The following is an 18,814-nucleotide window of genomic DNA, read 5'->3' as shown; positions in this document are numbered from 1 at the left end:
AGTGTGCAAAGTAGAGAGGACGGTGTTTAGTGTTTTGAAGAAAGTGCGGTAAACAATTGAAATCTGTGTCTAAAGCACATAATTGTGCTTATAGTTTAGTAGAATTGGTTTAGGGAGTTGGCACATGAGTTACAGGTTGTGGTCATTGTGCCATAAGTTCCAGTTTTTTAATGTAATCAATCGAGAAAAACTGTAATGTCTTGAGCTAGAACAGGATGCAGTAGTTTTTTGTCCTTTTTTATTTTACATTTTTCTTTCTTTTTTTTGTTGACTGTACTGGCCTATATCCTATTGTTTGTTCTGTGCAAATCATTTACACATTCAGTTGTGTTTGCTGTGATGTATAGGCTACAGCACTTTTGGAAAAAAAATAAGAAATATTTTAGTTGTTACTGTATATTTGTGTGTTGTTTTATATTTGAGTAAAAACATTATACAGTTATATTTTATTACAGGAGTAAGCGTACAGTAACATAATGCTCCTGATAAGGCCTTCATACTGGTGTTTTCCCATTTCATAGTAGTGTTTTCCATTGAGCACATCAGTGTTCAATCGATGCTTAGAATGTCTACTCATATAATGGGCTGTGTTTGTCATTTGAAAACAAAATACCCTTTTGACGTGACATAACACTGTTTTGAAAGCAAAGTTGCATTTTGCAGGAGATATAAAGGGTTTTGCATTTTGAGTGGTTTTGGGATTTGTGTTTAGAGTTTTGAGAAAACGAGGCATGCTTTCAAAAAATGTGTTTAAGCAATCGAGAAAAACTGTAAAGTAACATTATGCAATAATTTTACCATAAAATAACAAAATCAAATTTAAATCATTTTGGTGGTCCAATGTATATTAAGCATGTCACCAACAACATTTGATTAGATTACAGATAGATTACACAAAACAATGTATATGGTCTGAAAACGCCAGCAATATTTCAGCTAAATAAAAATTTGTCATTCTGCTTTTTGTTATTCTTCGGTTATGTTCGTGTTCATCTCTGATGTCACAATAAATACAACTATACAGAGTCACATTTGTGTAAAATCTTGATGATAATATTACTCTACCTTGTCAGTCTAAATCCTCCCTTGGCTTCTGCCGTTGTCTTTGCCTGTTCCATATTCTTCAGCTTGTCAACAAAAAGAGTTTCATTTGTATGAAATGACAGACATGTATCCAGGTGTATCCATCCTCTTGAAATTATAAAGATAAAAACCGTCACACCCTGTGCAGCTTTTCCAAATACATTAGTTTAACTTAGCGGTTCATAATAACATTTAAGCACCCTAGCAACTGGCAACTGTTAGGATGGTTCCCTAAGCTAGAGATAACTAGGACGCTCATAACTGACCTTGCATGTTTTCCCGTCTTTCCCGAGGTTTGCGCTCATAGTATCCCGTTAAATACAGTCAGGTGAAAATACACGACACCCGTTACTTTATCGCTATGGAGACTGAGTGGGAATACACGACACCAGTTACTTGATAGCTATGGAGACTGAGTGGGAATACACGACACCTGTTACTTTATCGCTATGGAGACTGAGTGGGAATACACAACACCAGTTACTTTATCGCTATGGAGACTGAGTGGGAATACACAACACCAGTTACTTTATCGCTATGGAGACTGAGTGGGAATGACAATGTGTTATCCATCCCATGTTGTTTTTACCTGATGCTTTAGTGGGATTCTCATGTGAAAGAGGTATAAGATTGTGCAGAAGGGGGAATATAAAGTCATAGTGGTGTGCGTGTGGGGGGGTGGGGGGTGGGTATTGTGCTAGAGGTGTCTTAGACTGAGTCTGAATTAAAACATGCACACACACACACACACCTCAGAAAGGGGAGGAGGGAGCTACTGGTATTTGACTGGAGGTGTGTGAGGTTGAGTCTGAATTAAAACACACACACTCACACACACACACCTCAGAAAGGGGAGGAGGGAGCTACTGGTATTTGACTGAAGGTGTGTGAGGTTGAGTGTGAATTTGAGCCTGGTGGGTATTTCTCACTCTTATCCTGACCTTTATGTCTGTTTAATGTGCTACACTGGGGGGTGCTAGCCATCCTGCTGACTACACTGACTCTGTGTCAGTGTGTGTGTGTGTGTGTGTGTGTGTGTGTGTGTGTGTGTGTGTGTGTGTGTGTATAAGTGAGCGCATTCAAGAAACAGAGAGAGACAGAAAGAGAGAGACATTGAGAGAAAGAAAGAGAGAGATATTGAGAGACAGAAAGAGAGAGAGACGTTGAGAAACAGAAAAAGAGAGAGAGACATTGACCTTTAGCTAGGACCTCACACACACATACACACACACCTGTCAGATATATAAGTGGAAGTTTATTGGTGTTAAAGTTGTGTGAGCTGGTAGAGATGACATTACAGTCAGCACAGAATGATGATTTAGAAACTCAAGTCATCATCAGTATCATCATAAATCTTCAGTAAACACCCAAATAAATGACAAATGTGCACATAATTTAGAGTTTGATCAACTGGAAGTGTGATATCATATAAGGGGTTTTCTGCTGTGTAGTGCAGGGTGCAGTCACTCCGCACACAGACAGGCCAGTCAGTCCTCAACCAATCAGCCAATGGAGTGGATGAAGGCACAGCTGCTCCAGCCAGTCAAATTCAACCTTATTAAAACACGATTAATTTGTAAAATAAACAAACACCCCCCCACCCCCCCACCACCCCACCCAGACCGTGATCAACACATACACACACAGTAAATGCAGAGTTCTGGGTGGTGGTAAGTGCTCGGTTCTTTCTCATAGTACAATAGTAAGACAATAAGCACTTAAGACTTGTCCCACGGATGTGCCAGCACAATGTCCCAACGTCTCTCTCCTGCAGTCTGGACGACTGTCTTAACGTCTCTCTGCTTCAGCTGACTAGCGGTTGGAGACACACACACACACACACACACACACACACACACACTCACACACATACACAACAAAAGGAGGCCTGCTCTCGCATGTCACTCAGCTTGTCATGGTGGTGTGTATGTGTAAATAAAACAGCAGTAGTTTGGGAATGACTTCATCTCTTTAAGTGGTGCTTATGTAATCTAGCTAATCATTTAACCATCTAACGTTGAACCATTGGGGCTGGGTTGAGCTCATGAGTCATGAATGCTCTCTTATTGGTCCATGTGAAGCTCATGGTTAGGAAGGCTTCTGATTGGCCCTTGTGAACCTCATGGTTAGGAAGGCTTCTGATTGGCCCGTGTGAACCTCATGGTTAGGAAGGCTTCTGATTGGCCCGTGTGAACCTCATGGTTAGGAAGGCTTCTGATTGGTCCGTGTGAACCCCATGGTTAGGAAGGCTTTTGATTGGTCCAGGTGGCGAATATATTTGTGAATATTTGTGTGTGAAGATCAGTGATGTGAGAGCAGTGTGTGCTCCTTCACCTGTCCCCTTGTGTAGAGTGTGTGTGTGTGTGTGTGTGTGTGTGTGTGTGTCTCCCATGCGCTGAGAGCCTCTCAGTGTAAAGTACTGCGGGGGAGGATATATGGGTCTGGTCCTGGCTACTGTGATTTACTGGAGTTATAAACTCTGAATCAATGCGCGGTCATTTCAGCAAAGAGGCCCAGTCTCAAGTGCTTCTTGTGTGTGTGTGTGTGTGTGTGGGGGGGGGGGGGGTATAGTCTCATAAATCTGCCCCTTTATTAGCCTTCACACCTGGGGGGTCATCATCAGTCCATCGGCTCAACATCAACTTTACTTCACTTACTGCGGCTGTCACACTCAGACACATCTTCCTGCTGACCAACATACATACACACACACACAGCACAAACACACATGCACGTATGTACCTATATATACATATACATACACATATACATATACATATACACGCACATACACACACACACACACACACACACACACACACAGTGCGCAACACAAACACACACAGTGCGCAACGCAAACACACACACACACACACACAACACACACACACACACACACACACAAACTTCACTTTCCACCACATCCTTTCTGCAAACAAACCAGAACAAAGTGGCATGTTCTGCCAGACCTCTCCATTGTTCCATGTTCCTCTCTGTGACACACACCTCCCACAGAACATTCTCTGGAAACTTTCTCTCTTCAGTCACCAAAACCTCCGCTGTCCCGACCATCAGCTACAGGGCATGTTCTAGAAGTTTCTCTCTTTCTGTATGGGCCATTTTCTAGAAGTTTCTCTTTTTCCTTATGGGTCATTTTTCTAGAGGTTTCTCTTTTTCCGTATGGGCCGTTTTCTAGAAGTTTCTCTTTTTCCGTAGGGGCGTGTTCTAGAAGTCTCTCTATGGGTTCCTCCTCGTGGGGCGTGTTCTAAAAGTCTCTCTGTGGGTTCCTCCTCATGGGGCGTGTTCTAAAAGTCTCTCTGTGGGTTCCTCCTCATGGGGCGTGTTCTAAAAGTCTCTCTGTGGGTTCCTCCTTGTGTTTGGGCCATTTGGTCCTCCTCGAGCTCCGCCCTGGTCAGGGGTTAGCGTCTCCAGGTGCTGTAACTGGACTGATACCGGCTGTGGGTGCGTGGGTGTGTCAGGGTGGGTCTTTGAGATGGGCTGACCCAGGGGGGGCCGAGACTGACCTCCGTGAGCGACCTCAGGGGCGGAGTCTGCCTGTAGGGGGCAGCGTAGAGGCCGCTGGAGGCGGGGGCAGAGGCGGAGCTTTTGGTGGGGGAGAGGAAGGGCTGGGGGGATCGTGGAGGGGTGTGGCTACGGGGGAGGGTGGAGCTGTAGCTGAGCGGGCGGGGGGTTGGCTCGTAGGCCACGCGTGCCGTCCACTCTGGCGGCGGGGTGGGCAGCTGCTTGCGCCCGGCGGCGGTCCTCAGGCTGGACGCCAGCGACTGCTGAAGGTTCTGGAAGGCGAAGGCCTCGTCCACCAGGCCCAGCGGGTGCCGGGAGGCGGCTTCCCATGGCGACGGCGGCTTGTGCCCCCGCTCCGTCCAGGCTGAGGGGCCGTCAGCAGGGGCAGCGGAGAGGCGGGGCAGCGGAGAGGCGGACGTTGAGCGGGAGCTTCGGGGCAGTAAGGGCAGCCGAGCTGGAGGAGAGAGAGACACACTCCTCACAGCCTGCAGAGAGACAGAGAGAGAGAGAGAGAGAGAGGGGGAGAGAGAGAGAGAGAGAGAGAGAGAGGGAAGGAGAGGGAGAGGGGGAGAGAGAGAGGGAGAGAGAGAGAGAGAGGGAGGGAGAGGGGAGGAGAGAGAAAGGGAAGGAAAGAGAGAGAGAGGGAAAGGGAGAGAGAGAGAAGGATCAGAGGGACAGACAAACGAGAGAAGAGAGAAGGTTTCACACACACACACACACACACACAGATAGAGAGATGAGTCAGATGGACATATAGAGAGGCGTTACAGGGATATATTACATAGTTAACGGCAGACAGACAGGTGGGTTGTTAACGGCAGAGAGACAGGCGGGTTGTTAACGGCAGACAGACAGGCGGGTTGTTCTCATCCACTCTATTCTACACAACTATACTATGCCACTCTGCTCACTAGGGGGCGCCAGAGAGCTGCACAGAGGGACTCACTCCCAAACACACAGGGGCCTCTCAGAAACACATGTATATAGGGCCCTGTCAGAAAAGCACTCATGTGCAAGCATACACACACACCAGCTTCTCCAGACCTGGGGACTATGAGTATGGGTAAGCCTGTGTGTGTGTGTTCCCATGTCTGTAGGCCTGCATGTGTGTAAGTGTATGGGTAAGTGTGTGTGTGTGTTTGTGCTTGTCTCTAAGTCAGCATGTGTGCAAGGGGGTTTGTAAGCGAGACTATGCTATGGACTGAAAGGCTTTTGCTGCCCTCTGCTGGTTGATGAGTTTTCAGCAGCGGGGTGCAGGAGGGAAGGAGCCACTAAACAACTTGCTTTATACATGCAGACATGTTGGTATCGATACATTGATTCTGGTATTGATCCAGTCATTGTGTAAATACAATGGCATTACAAAGTTTGGGCACCCCTAAAGTGTGTGTGTGTGTGTGCGCGCGCCGCGCGTGTGTGTGCGTAGGCCTGCATGTGTGTAAGCGTTTGGGCCAACTTGCCCTTTTGGTGAAATTCTGCTGCCATTTGACTCCTAACATACCTCCACAGCCCACAAGACTTATTTCCAAAATTCGTTTAGATCTTCCTTTGCTAACTTTTGACGCTGAATTTTGTGGTGAAAATACAGGAAAGGTTTTTCTTCTGATGACTCTTCCATGAAGGTCATATTTGAGCTGGTGCCAATTCTTCCTGAAGATTGTTTGCGTGTGTGTGTGTGTGTGTGAGAGAGAGTGTGTGTGTCTGTGAGCTGTAAAAGTGATCTGAGAGCTCAAAACTCGTGTGTGTGTGAGAGAGAAAGTGTGTGTGTGTGTGTGAGAGAGAGTGTGTGTGTGTGTGTGAGAGAGTGTGTGTGTGTGTGTGTGTGAGCTGTAAAAGTTATCTGAGAACTCAAAACCCTTTGCATGGTGCTGCTTTCCTTTTTTTACTCAAAGACAATACTAAAATAATACACTAATAATGATAATAATAATAACTAATAATACACCAATGTTGCTGAAAATGTTTCAGAAATGTTTCATTTTTAACTTTATCGCTTTTGGAGGTCAGTTCATCTTCTACTTAATCAACTATTCACAGCAACAGACACACACAACTTTTGCCACTTTGTGACTGAGAACATGCTTTCCCCAGAACAATACCTGCCTGAGGTGAAGTAACATAATAGATTATGTTGGCAGAGACACGTATAGGGGGCCTTGCTGAAACATCAGGGCAGCAAACACACACACCACACACACACACGAAGTGCAGTAATACTAGGGTGGACATTCAGAGGACGCCCAGATGGCCTGGGCTTTAAGAGCTATGTCTGTGTGTGTGTGTGTGTGTGTGTGTGAGAGAGAGAGAGAGAGAGAGAGAAAGAAAGAGAGAGTGTGTGTGTGTGTGTGTGTGTGTGTGTGTGAGAGACAGATGTTCCTACTGCATCAGGACTCCCACACGGATTAGGACCAGTCCAACATGGCAATCTCTCCCGGCTTAAAATAGCCAGAGTGACCCAGAGTGACCCGGCGCTGCTGAGGCTGCGTAACCATGACGCCAGCGCTGCGTTGCCACGGAGACACACATCACAGGGTAACAGGGCAAAGGACAGGTTACAGGTTAAGGCAAAGCATTCTGGAAATGACAAGGCAATGGAGTACCAGCTGACACACACACACACACTTACTCCCGTGCACACACACACACACACATACACACAAGTGTATATATGTGCATACACACATGTGCAGCATTCCAGATGTATACATGCATTCAGCCTATATTGCACGTATTCATACAGTTTCATACATGTAAACATTAAACAGCTAATAGCAATCAGTCTAAATGACACATATTTACTTGTCCTGCAACCAGCCAACTGCACATACACCGATTACAACCAGCCAGTATTACACACACACACACATCCTACAACCAGCCAACCGCACATACATCGATTACAACCAGCCAGTATTACACACACACACACACATCCTAGAACCAGCCAACAGGCCATACACCGATTATAACCAGCCAATATTACGCACACACATCCTACAACCAGCCAACCGGCCATACACCGATTATAACCAGCCAATATTACACACACACATCCTACAACCAGCCAACCGGACATACACCGATTACCACCAGCCAGTATTACACACACAAACACACACACATCCTAGAACCAGCCAACTGGAAATACACAGATTATAACCAGACAGTATCTTACACACACACACACACACACACAATCCTACAACCAGCCAACCGGACATACACCGATTATAACCAGACAGTATTTTACACACACACACACACACACACAATTCTACAACCAGCCAACTGGAAATACACAGATTATAACCAGACAGTATCTTACACACACACACACACACACACAATCCTACAACCAGCCAACCGGACATACACCGATTATAACCAGACAGTATTTTACACACACACACACACACACACAATTCTACAACCAGCCAACCGGACATACACCGATTATAACCACACAGTATTTTACAAACATTTTTTATATATTCATTGGTTAAATTGTTTTAGTGTCAATCTCTGTGTCATAATCTCAATAACTTTGTGCTGTGTTTGTATGTGTGCATAGACTGGACCTAAATATAGACCCATGAAGGTCCTGACAACCCCCCCTTTTCAGCTTTAGTTTTGGGCTGAGGAAATGGATCTAAGAGATGAGTGAAATGAAAGGGTAACTGTGAGATGAAGGAGTAAAACACTAACCCTTATGTGATAGAATTATAGTATCAAACCCTAAACCTATGACATAGAATGGTAAAGCCCTAACTCTATGGGATTAGACAGTAATACTCTAACCTTATGAGATAAAGATGTACAAGCCTATGAAACAGAGGAGTAAAAACCTTATGAGATAAAGGAATATAACTGTAACCTAATGTTCTATGTTGGTAAAAGCATACTCTTAAACCCCTATGAGATAGAATCTTAAAACCCTATGAGATAGAATCTTAAAACCTTATGAGATAGAATCGTAATACCTTATGAGACAGAATCTTAAAACCCTATGAGGTAGAATCTTTAAACCTTATGAGATAGAATCTTGGGTGTCTTTCCTGGGAAGGAGGGGGGGGGGGGGGGTGGTAGGATTTGAGGGGTAAATATGGCTGACTTAAGGAACAGGTGTGTAAGAGGGGCAAGAGCTGCACCCCCTCCCCAGGTCATGGGACAGCGGATCACATTTCTCCATATTTAGCCCGGCCTGATTCATATCGCCCAGGCCTGGCCACGCAGGGACCGGAGACACGGGCAGCCATGATGTATTGAGAATGGCTGGCCCCAAATTGAGGTCACATCTCATCATCACAGCTGACACAGGCAGGCCAGTGGGGGATTTCTCTGTAAATCTTTACTGGGAGAGAGGGCTTGAGCTCTTACCTTTGTTCTGGACGCTGTCCTGGTGTTGATGTTGATATTGTGAGTTTACCCACAACTGTGTTAGAAGCTTTTCTGTGTCATGGTCCTTATTTGATAGGTGAGCAGCTAAGAGCTAAAATTAGCTGTGGGCTACTTCAGACCTGCAGCTGCTGTCAGGATATCACTGTGGTCATGTCAAGTCAATCTGAGAGTCTCAATGAGAGACAGCTAGCATGCTAATTACAGGATATCACTGTGGCCTAGTCAATCAGAGACAATCAGAGAGAGCTAGCATGCTAATTACATGATCACAGTTTGCTATGACTAAGCTGAGAAATTAGAGATGGTAAGCCTGTGTTTGAGCTAACAAAGACACAGCTTATGTGACCACTAATGTATACAGTTTGTCAGTTTGTCTGTGAGCCTGACAGACTCCGCTAACCTGATCACCAAGGAATGACAGTTGAGTATTTTTGTTACTGGGCTGAAACTGCTAACACTGCTGACATGCTAACTGAAGAGTCATTGGGTTATAACAGGTTATCATGTTTGATCTCCAAACACAAAAAAGAAACAAATACAGGAGCAGATAGCGCTAGCTGTTCTCAAACTAGCTGAGAAGAACACTATGAGAAATGTGAAAAAAAACAGCCCTTGTGAGTTGATGATAAAACAAAAGCCTGGGACCGAGACAGAAAGAGAGAATGAAAAGGAGTGTGAAAAAAAGTGAAAGAGAAAAAGAAAGAATGAAAAGTGGTTTTCATGCAGAGGGGAAGAGAACAGAGGAAGGCCAACTGAAGAACAGGAGTCACTTTAATGAACAGTGGTGAGAACCTCAGTGGTGAGAACATCAGGAGAAAAGAGCACAACAAAGAAACACGCACAATAATTTAAATCAATTAAATCAATGAAACTGAAGAAAAAGAAGAAAAGAAGAAATGAACAGAACAGATAGTCACCTTGGGCCTCATGAGAGAGAACTATTTCCACACACGGACTGCCAGAAGGTATTTCACAATTACACAAAATCAACAGTGACAAAATATAGAAAAAGAAAAGAAGGCGAAGCAAGAATCTAAAGTCTAAAGCTAATTCCTCATCTGAGCCAATGGACACACACACACATACACACACTGAGACACAAGAGACCCAAACACACACACTCCTCGCCTCACCCCTGAACACACACTCTCCTCTCCTCACCCTTCACACATACACACACAGATACACACACTGAGACACAAGAGACCCAAACACACACACTCCTCGCCTCACCCCTGAACACACACTCTCCTCTCCTCACCCTTCACACATACACACACACACACACACATACAATGAACTAAAACCCAAAGCGTCACACAAGGGCAGTGGTGGGGAACCTCCACTTTTACCCCCAGTCCAGCCCTAGTTACTGTGATACGACCCTGACAAGAATCGTTTTTACAAAAGGCAACATCTCCTGTTCACAGACACACGCTACGCAACACTCAACCACATTTGGTGAAATGAACTTCAGCTCCACTGATTCTGTCTCTTCGTCATGATCCCAGTCTGGAGTTTGTGTGGTCAAGAATCGCAAGACATACAAACAATATTAACACATGGAGATATGCCAATGTTAACACATGTACATATGCCAATATTAACACATGGAGATATGCTTCTACAAATACAAGTAGAAATGGACAGGTGACTGTACACACAAACCTGTCCTTTTATGCGTGATTTGAGTAGTTAAATATCTGTTACAGACCTTTTCTTTCCTCACTGGACCTGATCATACACTCAACACTCTACCGACCTCAACACAGCCTACATGAATGTTACCACCTGCCTGTTTAAATATGTGCTGGGTGCCCCGAGGCCCTTGGCAGCGTTTCTCAGAGTTTGTCAGTTTCGAAAAACAAGACGGGAATCTGACTACTTCAGGTCCCTCAGATGTGAATTTGTGCTCTTCCCTTCGCCATACAACTTTCTCAAACTCTTTCACATGTCTCTGCGCTGTGTGTCCCTTTCTTACACCCATACCTGCTCTGCTGTCCCCGTCCTATCACAACCCTTCCTGTTTCTCTTTTTTCGCCCCAGAACAAGAATAAAAAACAAGTCCGAATCCTGTTTCTCTTCGCCCCAGAACAAGAATATAAAACTCTCCACTCGTTGCTAATTATGAATGTACAATATGTCATCAAGTGGGTATTAAATTACAGTTGATATGCTCAATATATAAAAAATAATGCTCTAAAAACACAGTTGCCTAAATCTGAATGGGTCTTTGGTTCGGAGCCACTCGGGCTATTTGTGATTGTCATGAAGTCATCGTATTACTGGAGTCACACTGTAGAGCTGAATTACCCCACTATTAACTCACAGAGCAGATGACTCTGCAACAGACTCTGCCAGATTGAGGTCAGATTGGGGTCATATTAGGGCCATATTGGGGTCATATCAGGGCTAAATCAGGGTCATATCAGGGCCAGATCTGTTTCAGAGTCATCTGTGTGAATCCTCCAATCCCGTGAGTGACAGCAATATCAGTCTAAGTGCACACTATCACTCCACTACCTCTCCTATCCATACTATAAGTGTGCACACCATTGAGTGCACACTATCACCTCCCATCTACAATATCCCCCACCAGTAACTAACAGTGCACACTATCCTACTCACATAACAAGTGGGCACACCATTAAGTACACACTATACTCCTATCACTATTTAGTGCACACTATCCTTTCACTAGTGTGCACACTATTGAGTGCACACTATCCTCTTATCACTAGTGTGCACACTATAAAGTGCACACTCTCCGTCCCCCTCACTCTTTCTCCCCGGAGCCGGGCTTCCACACCTGCGCTGCGCTCTTTTTGGCGGCAAACTTAGGCTTTGGCGCTGCCATGGTGCCGGCCCCTGACCCCGAGTCCGGCTTGGCACCCGCGGGGTAGCTGGGCACCGTGTAGGAGCTGGGCGGCGCTGGCTGGTACGCTGGTGATGGGGCGGGGGCCGCAGGCTGCTGTGCCGGGGCTGCAGGGTAGGCAGCGCTGTGGGGGTGCTGGTAGGGGTCGTGGGGGGGCTGGTGCTGCGGGTAGGCTGTGTTTGGGGGGGGCTGCTGGTAGGGGGCCGTGGGCGTGTACGGCTGGCTGTAGGGCTGCTGATAGGCTGGCTGCTGCTGATAGGCGGGCTGTTGCATCATCTGAGGCTGCTGATAAGCATTGGCATTGGCTGGGTGGTAGTGCCCGTCATGCATGGCAGGGGAAGGGCCAGCCATCCCATATTGCTGCTGGGGCATGAAGCCGTAGCCGGGGGGCATGTGCTCGTACTGGACCTGCTGCTGTGCCTGTGCCTGTGCCTGTGCCTGTGCCTGAGCCTGTGCCTGTGCCTGTGCTGCTGCCTGAGCTTGTGCCTGTGCTGCAGCCTGTGCCGCGGCGGCCTCATCTGCGACCTTCTGCTTGGCGGCGAGGGCCTCGGCTGCGGGGCCGTAGGTGAAGAGCGAGGCGTCCAGCTGGTAGGGCTGGTGCTTCATCACGTCCAGCACATGCAGTGGTTTGGGCGCAGGCTTGGCCTTCTCCTTGCCCTTTGCACCCTTGGGCTTGAGGGAAGGGCTGGAGGAGGGGGGCTGCTTGATGGCGCCGGGGGGGTACGAGGGTGACAGCATGGGGTTGTAGTTCGTGGGCGGAGGCGCGCGCACATTTGGGGAGTACTTCCAGGTGACGGGGAGGGAGGGGCTGGGTGAGGTGGGCCGCGGGGGCTTGTGGGCCTTCACGGTCGTGGAGTCGACCACGTACTTCTCCATGCGCGTCTGCCGCTTGGCAAACAGCTCCGCCCCTTTGCCCCCGATAGCGGGAATCTCGAAGGCGGAGCAGAAGGGTGGGGGACTCTCCTCGCAGGGGGGGGACGGAGTGGGGGGGATTTTGGAGCCCAGCGTGTAGGAGTTCATCCTCTGAGGGGGAGGGGGGGTGGGGCGGGGAGGCTCGTGGTTCCCTATAGGGGGGGTTGCAAGGCCCCGCTGCTGCTGTTGTTGCTGCTGGGGGTTTTGTGGCCCCCAGCTGTGAGCAGGTGTGGGGGGGCTCCACTGGGCACCAGGGGGGTGCTGGGGTTGCTGCTGCTGCTGCTGCTGGGCCCAGGGTTGTGACTGCGCGTGGGGTGGGGGGGCCCAGGGGGCCTGTACCTGGTTCTGATCCGGCCCCCACGGGGCAGCTGGAGGCGGCGGCTGCTGCTGCGGCTGCTGCTGCGGCTGCGGCTGCGGCTGCTGCTGCGGCTGCTGCGGCTGCTGCGGCTGCTGCGGCTGCTGCGGCTGCTGCGGATGCTGGGGAGGTGGCTGGGCAGGATGAGCCCACGGTGGCTGTGGCTGGTTCTGCGCTGGGGTAGTTGGCGGCCAGGCACTCATGGGGGGAGCCTGATGCATCTGCTGGGTGGGGGGGGCTGGGGGGGGCTGCACCCAAGGAGGCTGCGGAGTCTGAGGCTGCTGCTGCTGCTGCGCCCACTGAGCGCCCACCGCTGGCTGGGCCGCAGCCTGCGGCTGGGCTGGGGAGGGGGGGGCCCAGGGAACTTGGGCCTGGGGGGGGCTCTGGGAGGGGGGCCACCCGCCGGCTGGAGCCTGGGGCTGCACCTGGGCGGGGGTGACCCAGGGGGGCAGGGGCTGGGAGTCACCCTGCGGCTGCTGCGGTTGCGGTGGCTGCAGAGCTGCTTGAGCCCAGGGAGGCTGGTGCTGGCTCTGGCCAGAGGCCCAGGAGGTGGCCTGGGACTGCTGCTGGGGGGTCGGCTGGGGCTGGCTCCAGTGGGGCTGGGGGGGTGGCATATGGGGGGGGGCCTGGGCCCATGTGGTGGCAGGAGGGGGCTGTGGGGGGGGCTGGGTTACCCATGAGGGCTGAGCCTGTGGGGGAGGCTGCATGGGCGCCTGCGTCTGCGCAGGGGGGCCCTGATCGTGCGTCACCCAGGGCAGCTGGCTCTGTCTCTCAGCAGGCATCTGGGAAGGCAGCTCGACAGCCTGAGGCTGTGGCTGTGGCTGTGACTGTGGCTGTGGCTGTGTCTGTGGCTGTGGCTGTGGCTGTGGCTGTGGCTGCGACTGTGGCTGTGGCTGTGGCTGGGTCGTCCAGGAAGCCTGCGGCTGGGCAGGGACCTGAGCGGGTGCCTCGGCAGGAACCCCCCATCCGCTTACAGGCGGCTGCTGAGGTGCCTGAGAGGGAACCCAGGAGTCTGCGGACGGCTCTGGAGGTGCCTGTGGCTGGCCCTGGGGGGCCTGGCTCTCTCCCCAGGGTTCTGGCTGCTGCCCCGGTTGGGCCTGTGGTTCTGCTTGGCTCCACCCTGCTGCATCTGCAGCCTGCTGCTCCTCTGGGGAGGGGGGCTGGGGGGGCATCATGGCGTCGTGGGCTGGCTGGAGATGAGCAGATGTGGGGGGGCACTCCATGCCAGGGGTGGGGGCAACCTCTGCAGACACGGGGAGGTTGTTTTCGGCATGGGGGGGCATCTCCTGAGGGGGCAAGTCTGGTTCAGGCTGCGGGGACCAGGGGGGCGAGTTGGGGTTGATGTGGGGTTTTGGGGCGACTGGGGGGGGCACCTTCTGCTTGACGCGGGGCGCCTGCAGGAAGTTGCAGGCCTCTGCGCCCAAGCTGAGGTAGTCCTCCTCGGGGCCAGAGTCAAAGCCCGGCTTCCTGTCGCCGCGGTTGCACAGGTTGAGCAGCTCCGGGTTGGGCGACCACTTGGGCTTTTCCTTGAAGGAGAACATGGGCTTGACGGGTGTGTTCCGGCGGCGCGGGTCCTGAAGGATGCCTGTCTTAATGGCGGGCACCGCTATGCGCTCGTCCCGGGAGGCGATCTGCTCCCCATGACCCAGGGCTGAGTACTCGGCATGCTCCTGGCCCTCCGTGAAGGCTGTGCTGTTCTCGGGCGCAGAGAAAGGCTTGGCGCTGCGGTTGGCCACGGCCAACTGCATCTCAGCACTCTGGACTGTGCCGTTCATGTGCTGCGTGTACTGCTGTTGCAGCTGCATGTGTTGCTGGTACTGCTGCTGCTGCTGTTCATACTGCTGCTGCTGCAGCTCATACTGCTGCTGCTGCTGCTGCAGCTCGTACTGCTGCTGTTGCTGCTGCTGCTGCTGCTGCTGTTGAATTTCATACTGCTGCTGCTGCTGCTGATACTGTTGCTGCTGCTGCTGGTAGTACTGCTGTTCTTGCTGGTACTGCTGGTACTGTTGATGCTGCTGCTGCTGCTGCTGCTGCTGGTGTTGGTTGACGTCCATGTAGTTCTGGCTCTCCTGGTGCTGCAGGTAGGCTCTCTCCTCCATCTGCTGGTAGGCCAGGTGCTTCTCCACGTCCTGGATGCTCTCCACAGGCAACCCCTTCTCGCGCAGGTCCTCGTGCTCCGCCACAATCTCGTCCATGCGCTGGCGCCGCTGCGCAAACATCACCGCGCCCTTGCCCTTGGTGTCGGGCAGACTGTCCATGTCCTCCAAGAGCTGGCGCTCGATCTCTAGCAGGCCCACGACCGCCCGTTGACCGACCTCACACTCTCCACCGCCGCTGGCGAGGACCGTGAAGTGGACGGTGTGCCGCTCGTCTCTCTGCTGCCCGCCTGGGTCCTCGTCCTCGTCCTCTGCGTCCTCGTCGCCGTCCTCGTCCGGGTCGTAGAGGTGGGGCTCCTCGTCGCCGGTGCCGTAGCTGACGATCGTGTACTTCCTGGCCCTCTGCCGGTGCCTCTTGAACATCAACACCCCCCTGTTACTGGGGTGGGGGGTGGTGGCCGTCAGCAGGAGGGCGATGCGCTTGCATTTAGACTTGGCCTCCTTCACCTGCTTCTCCGACTGACTCTCACTGCGCCTGAGCCCTGTGTGTGGTGGGTGGAGGGGGGGGGAGAGGAGAGAGAGGAGAGAAAGAGATGAGGTGAGAGAGAGGAGAGAGAGAGGAGAGAGAGGGTGGGGGGAGAGAGGAGAGAGAGAGGGTGGGGGGGGGAGAGAGAGGAGAGAGGTTGGGCTCGTTAATGGGCATGAAGAAGTGTGTTTAATAATAGCGCAGCTACGACTGAGCGCCACACAAATCACTCAGAGGGAGTGGACGTGCTCCGGGGATGTGACGTGACACACATTCCTCAGAAAGTCACATATACCACAGGGCTGCTTCCCCAACCCTCCCCAACCCTCCCCACTCCATCTAAACACAGCCCATCTAAACACAGCCCATTTTAAAGGAGGGGGTAAAGATAGTCCTTACAGACAAATTAATCTACATTTTAAATGGCAGATTTATGGACATATCAATCACATTAAATGTCAGAGCTTGTATGAGTTGTTAACTGAAGCCGTAGGGACATGTACTTGTGCTGTGTGTGTGTGTGTGTGTGTGTGTGTGTGTGTGTGTGTGTGTGTGTGTGTGTGTGTGTGTGTGTGTGTGAGACCGCTGAATTGCAGGCCAATTGGCTTGTGACCTGCATACTATCATCCCAACCAGGCAGTGAGCAGCGACCTTCACAATGGGACTAATGTCACTTCAGCCTCGCACACTTATATTGCCCCTTTACACACACACACACACACACACACACACACACACACACACACACACACACACACACACACACACACACACACACACACACACACACACACACACAGGGTCGACTCTACTGCCCCTTTACATAGCAAATCATTCATACTGTCTCAGACATACCTGCATTATATTTAGCATTTATCACAACTCTCTCCTGGAAACCCGCTGACACAATAGGATTCTCAAAAGGACTAGACATTATCTAGCCCTAACCCTAACCCTAACCCTAACCCTGAATAGACATTCTTTAACCCTAACCCTAACCCTGAATAGACATTCTATCATCTACAGCACGGGCTGAGTGGGTTTAACATGGCTGTGAGCCAATCACATCTCAGCTTTTCATTCCATATTCACATGAATGAGTCTCTGTGACCTTTAACCTTCAGTCATACTGCCTCTACCATCATCACAGAACTACACTCCACCCAGAAAATGACACAAGTGATGAGCACACATGCAGCAATTACCTCAGTCTAGGACACACACACACACACACACACACACACACACACACACAGAGACCTGTGTCTAAGATGCCCTCTATTGGATTATCATATTAACACAAACCCAGTACAGCTGCTACTGGGGCCACACACACACACACATACACACACATGCATAGAAATACACACACATGCATACACACACACCTTCACACACACACACACACACACACACACACACACACACACACACACACACACACAAACAAATAAACATACACACACAAATAAACATAACAAAAGTAAAGAGACACTGCAGGAAATCAATTTACGACAACAGCACTTTTAGCAATCCCAAAAGACCCCTGTATGCCTTAGCAAAGTGTAAGTGTATGTTGCTGTCACTTAGCCTGGCGTTAACAGAAGACATATCCCATCTGCAAACACACGCCGACACACTCACACACACACTGGCACATGCACACACTCACACAGACCTAGCAGGTATGTCTATTTGCCCCTAGTTTGTGTCGCTAGTCTGGGTGAGCGTGGCTCCTTACGTGTGTGTGTGTGTCCGTCGGCAGAGGCGGCGTAGAGCAGGAGAGGTCAGGAGGAGTGGAGAGGAGAAGAGAGGAGAAGAGAGGAGAGGAAGGGTCAGGAGGAGTGGGCGCTTCCCTTTTGAGCTTTCAGGGCTCGGGTAACAACATGCTCACACACATGCTGGTGTCTGTCAAACCCCACCTCTGCAGCCCCCCCCCCCCCTCCCAGCACAGACCACAGACCCACTGGCCATGGGAAACCCCCATTCAACTGACTGACTGAATACATTCTGGTTATATAGGTGATAATGACACTATCTATCTATTTATCTATCTGGAAGGAGCGTACACTTACACACACAAACACACACACACACACACACACACACACACACACACACACACTGAAACACACACACAGGGACACACACAATCACACATGCCCCACCAAACCAACAACTGCACGCCCAAACACCAGCGTGGTGTGTTTTTATTAGCCTCAAACAAGCAAATGTGTGTGTGTAAATAATAGCCCCATTTGAGAGGAGTGTGTGTGGTGTGTGTGTCTGTGTGTAACAGCTTGAGTGGGCTGTGTGTGTGCGTAGTGTGTGTGTGTGTGATGTGTAGTGTGTGTGTGTGTGTGTGTGTGTGTATGTGTAGTGTGTGTGTGTGTGTGTAGGTTATAGTGTGTGTGTGTGTGTGTGTGTGTGTGTGTGTGTGTGTGTGTGTGTGTGTGTGTAGTGTGTATGTGTGTACTTACGTGCGTGGCGAGGATGGTGCTTGTTGGGCTGGTTGAGCTCCCGCTCCGACTCCGACTCCGACTCCTCTGACAGGATTCCGAAAGAGACGGAGCAGGAGGCGGGGTTATCTTCACTGGGCCCTCCCTCCTCTCCGCCCTCCTCCCCCTCCCCCTGCTCCCCTGCAGCCTGCAGCATCACCTCCACCTGCCCCAGCGGCAGACTCACTAGCACCCCATGCTGGCCAAGAGGCTGCCTCTCCCTCCGAGGCACGTACAGCACCTCCCCACCGGCCGTCAGGGGGGGCCCAGGCTCGGCCTCGGGTTCCAGGACCCCCCCTGTGATGAGGAGCGCCCCCTCCACCCCCCGCGCGCTCCCCAGAGAGGAGCAGCCCAGCTCCTCCAGCGAGAGGGGGGGGGCGAGGAGCGGATCCTCCAGGCTCTGGCGAGGCAGGGACACCTGCAGCTCCAACATGCCCCCCTCAGGCACCTCCACTGGGGCCACGCGCTGCTTCGGACCCTGGGCGTCTGGAGCCCCGAGCCCCCTCACACAGAGCTGGGAGCGGAGCAGGGGGGCGGGGGCCGCGGGGA

At 50.8% G+C, this 18,814-nt stretch overlaps 1 protein-coding gene across 1 annotated transcript in view; it reads right to left on the bottom strand.

Moving 5' to 3' along the window:
- Positions 1 to 3,916: 3,916 nt before the first annotated feature.
- Positions 3,917 to 18,814, bottom strand: part of LOC105904547 (synaptopodin-2) — a 30,584-nt gene continuing 15,686 nt past the window's right edge. The window contains exons 3-6 of the mRNA XM_042710529.1: positions 18,248 to 18,814; positions 15,071 to 15,783; positions 11,813 to 15,013; positions 3,917 to 5,090 (exon numbers count right to left, since the gene is read on the bottom strand). The exon at positions 18,248 to 18,814 is cut by the window's right edge and continues 200 nt beyond it. Coding sequence (XP_042566463.1) covers positions 4,503 to 5,090; positions 11,813 to 15,013; positions 15,071 to 15,783; positions 18,248 to 18,814 — 5,069 coding nt within the window. The 3' untranslated portion in view covers positions 3,917 to 4,502. The remainder of the gene's footprint in view (positions 5,091 to 11,812; positions 15,014 to 15,070; positions 15,784 to 18,247) is intronic.

This window comes from Clupea harengus, chromosome 18 (assembly GCF_900700415.2).
Source record: "Clupea harengus chromosome 18, Ch_v2.0.2, whole genome shotgun sequence".
NCBI lineage: Eukaryota > Metazoa > Chordata > Actinopteri > Clupeiformes > Clupeidae > Clupea > Clupea harengus.
Note: the sequence above shows the minus strand (reverse complement) of the source record. Positions and strands in the feature narration are given on the sequence as shown.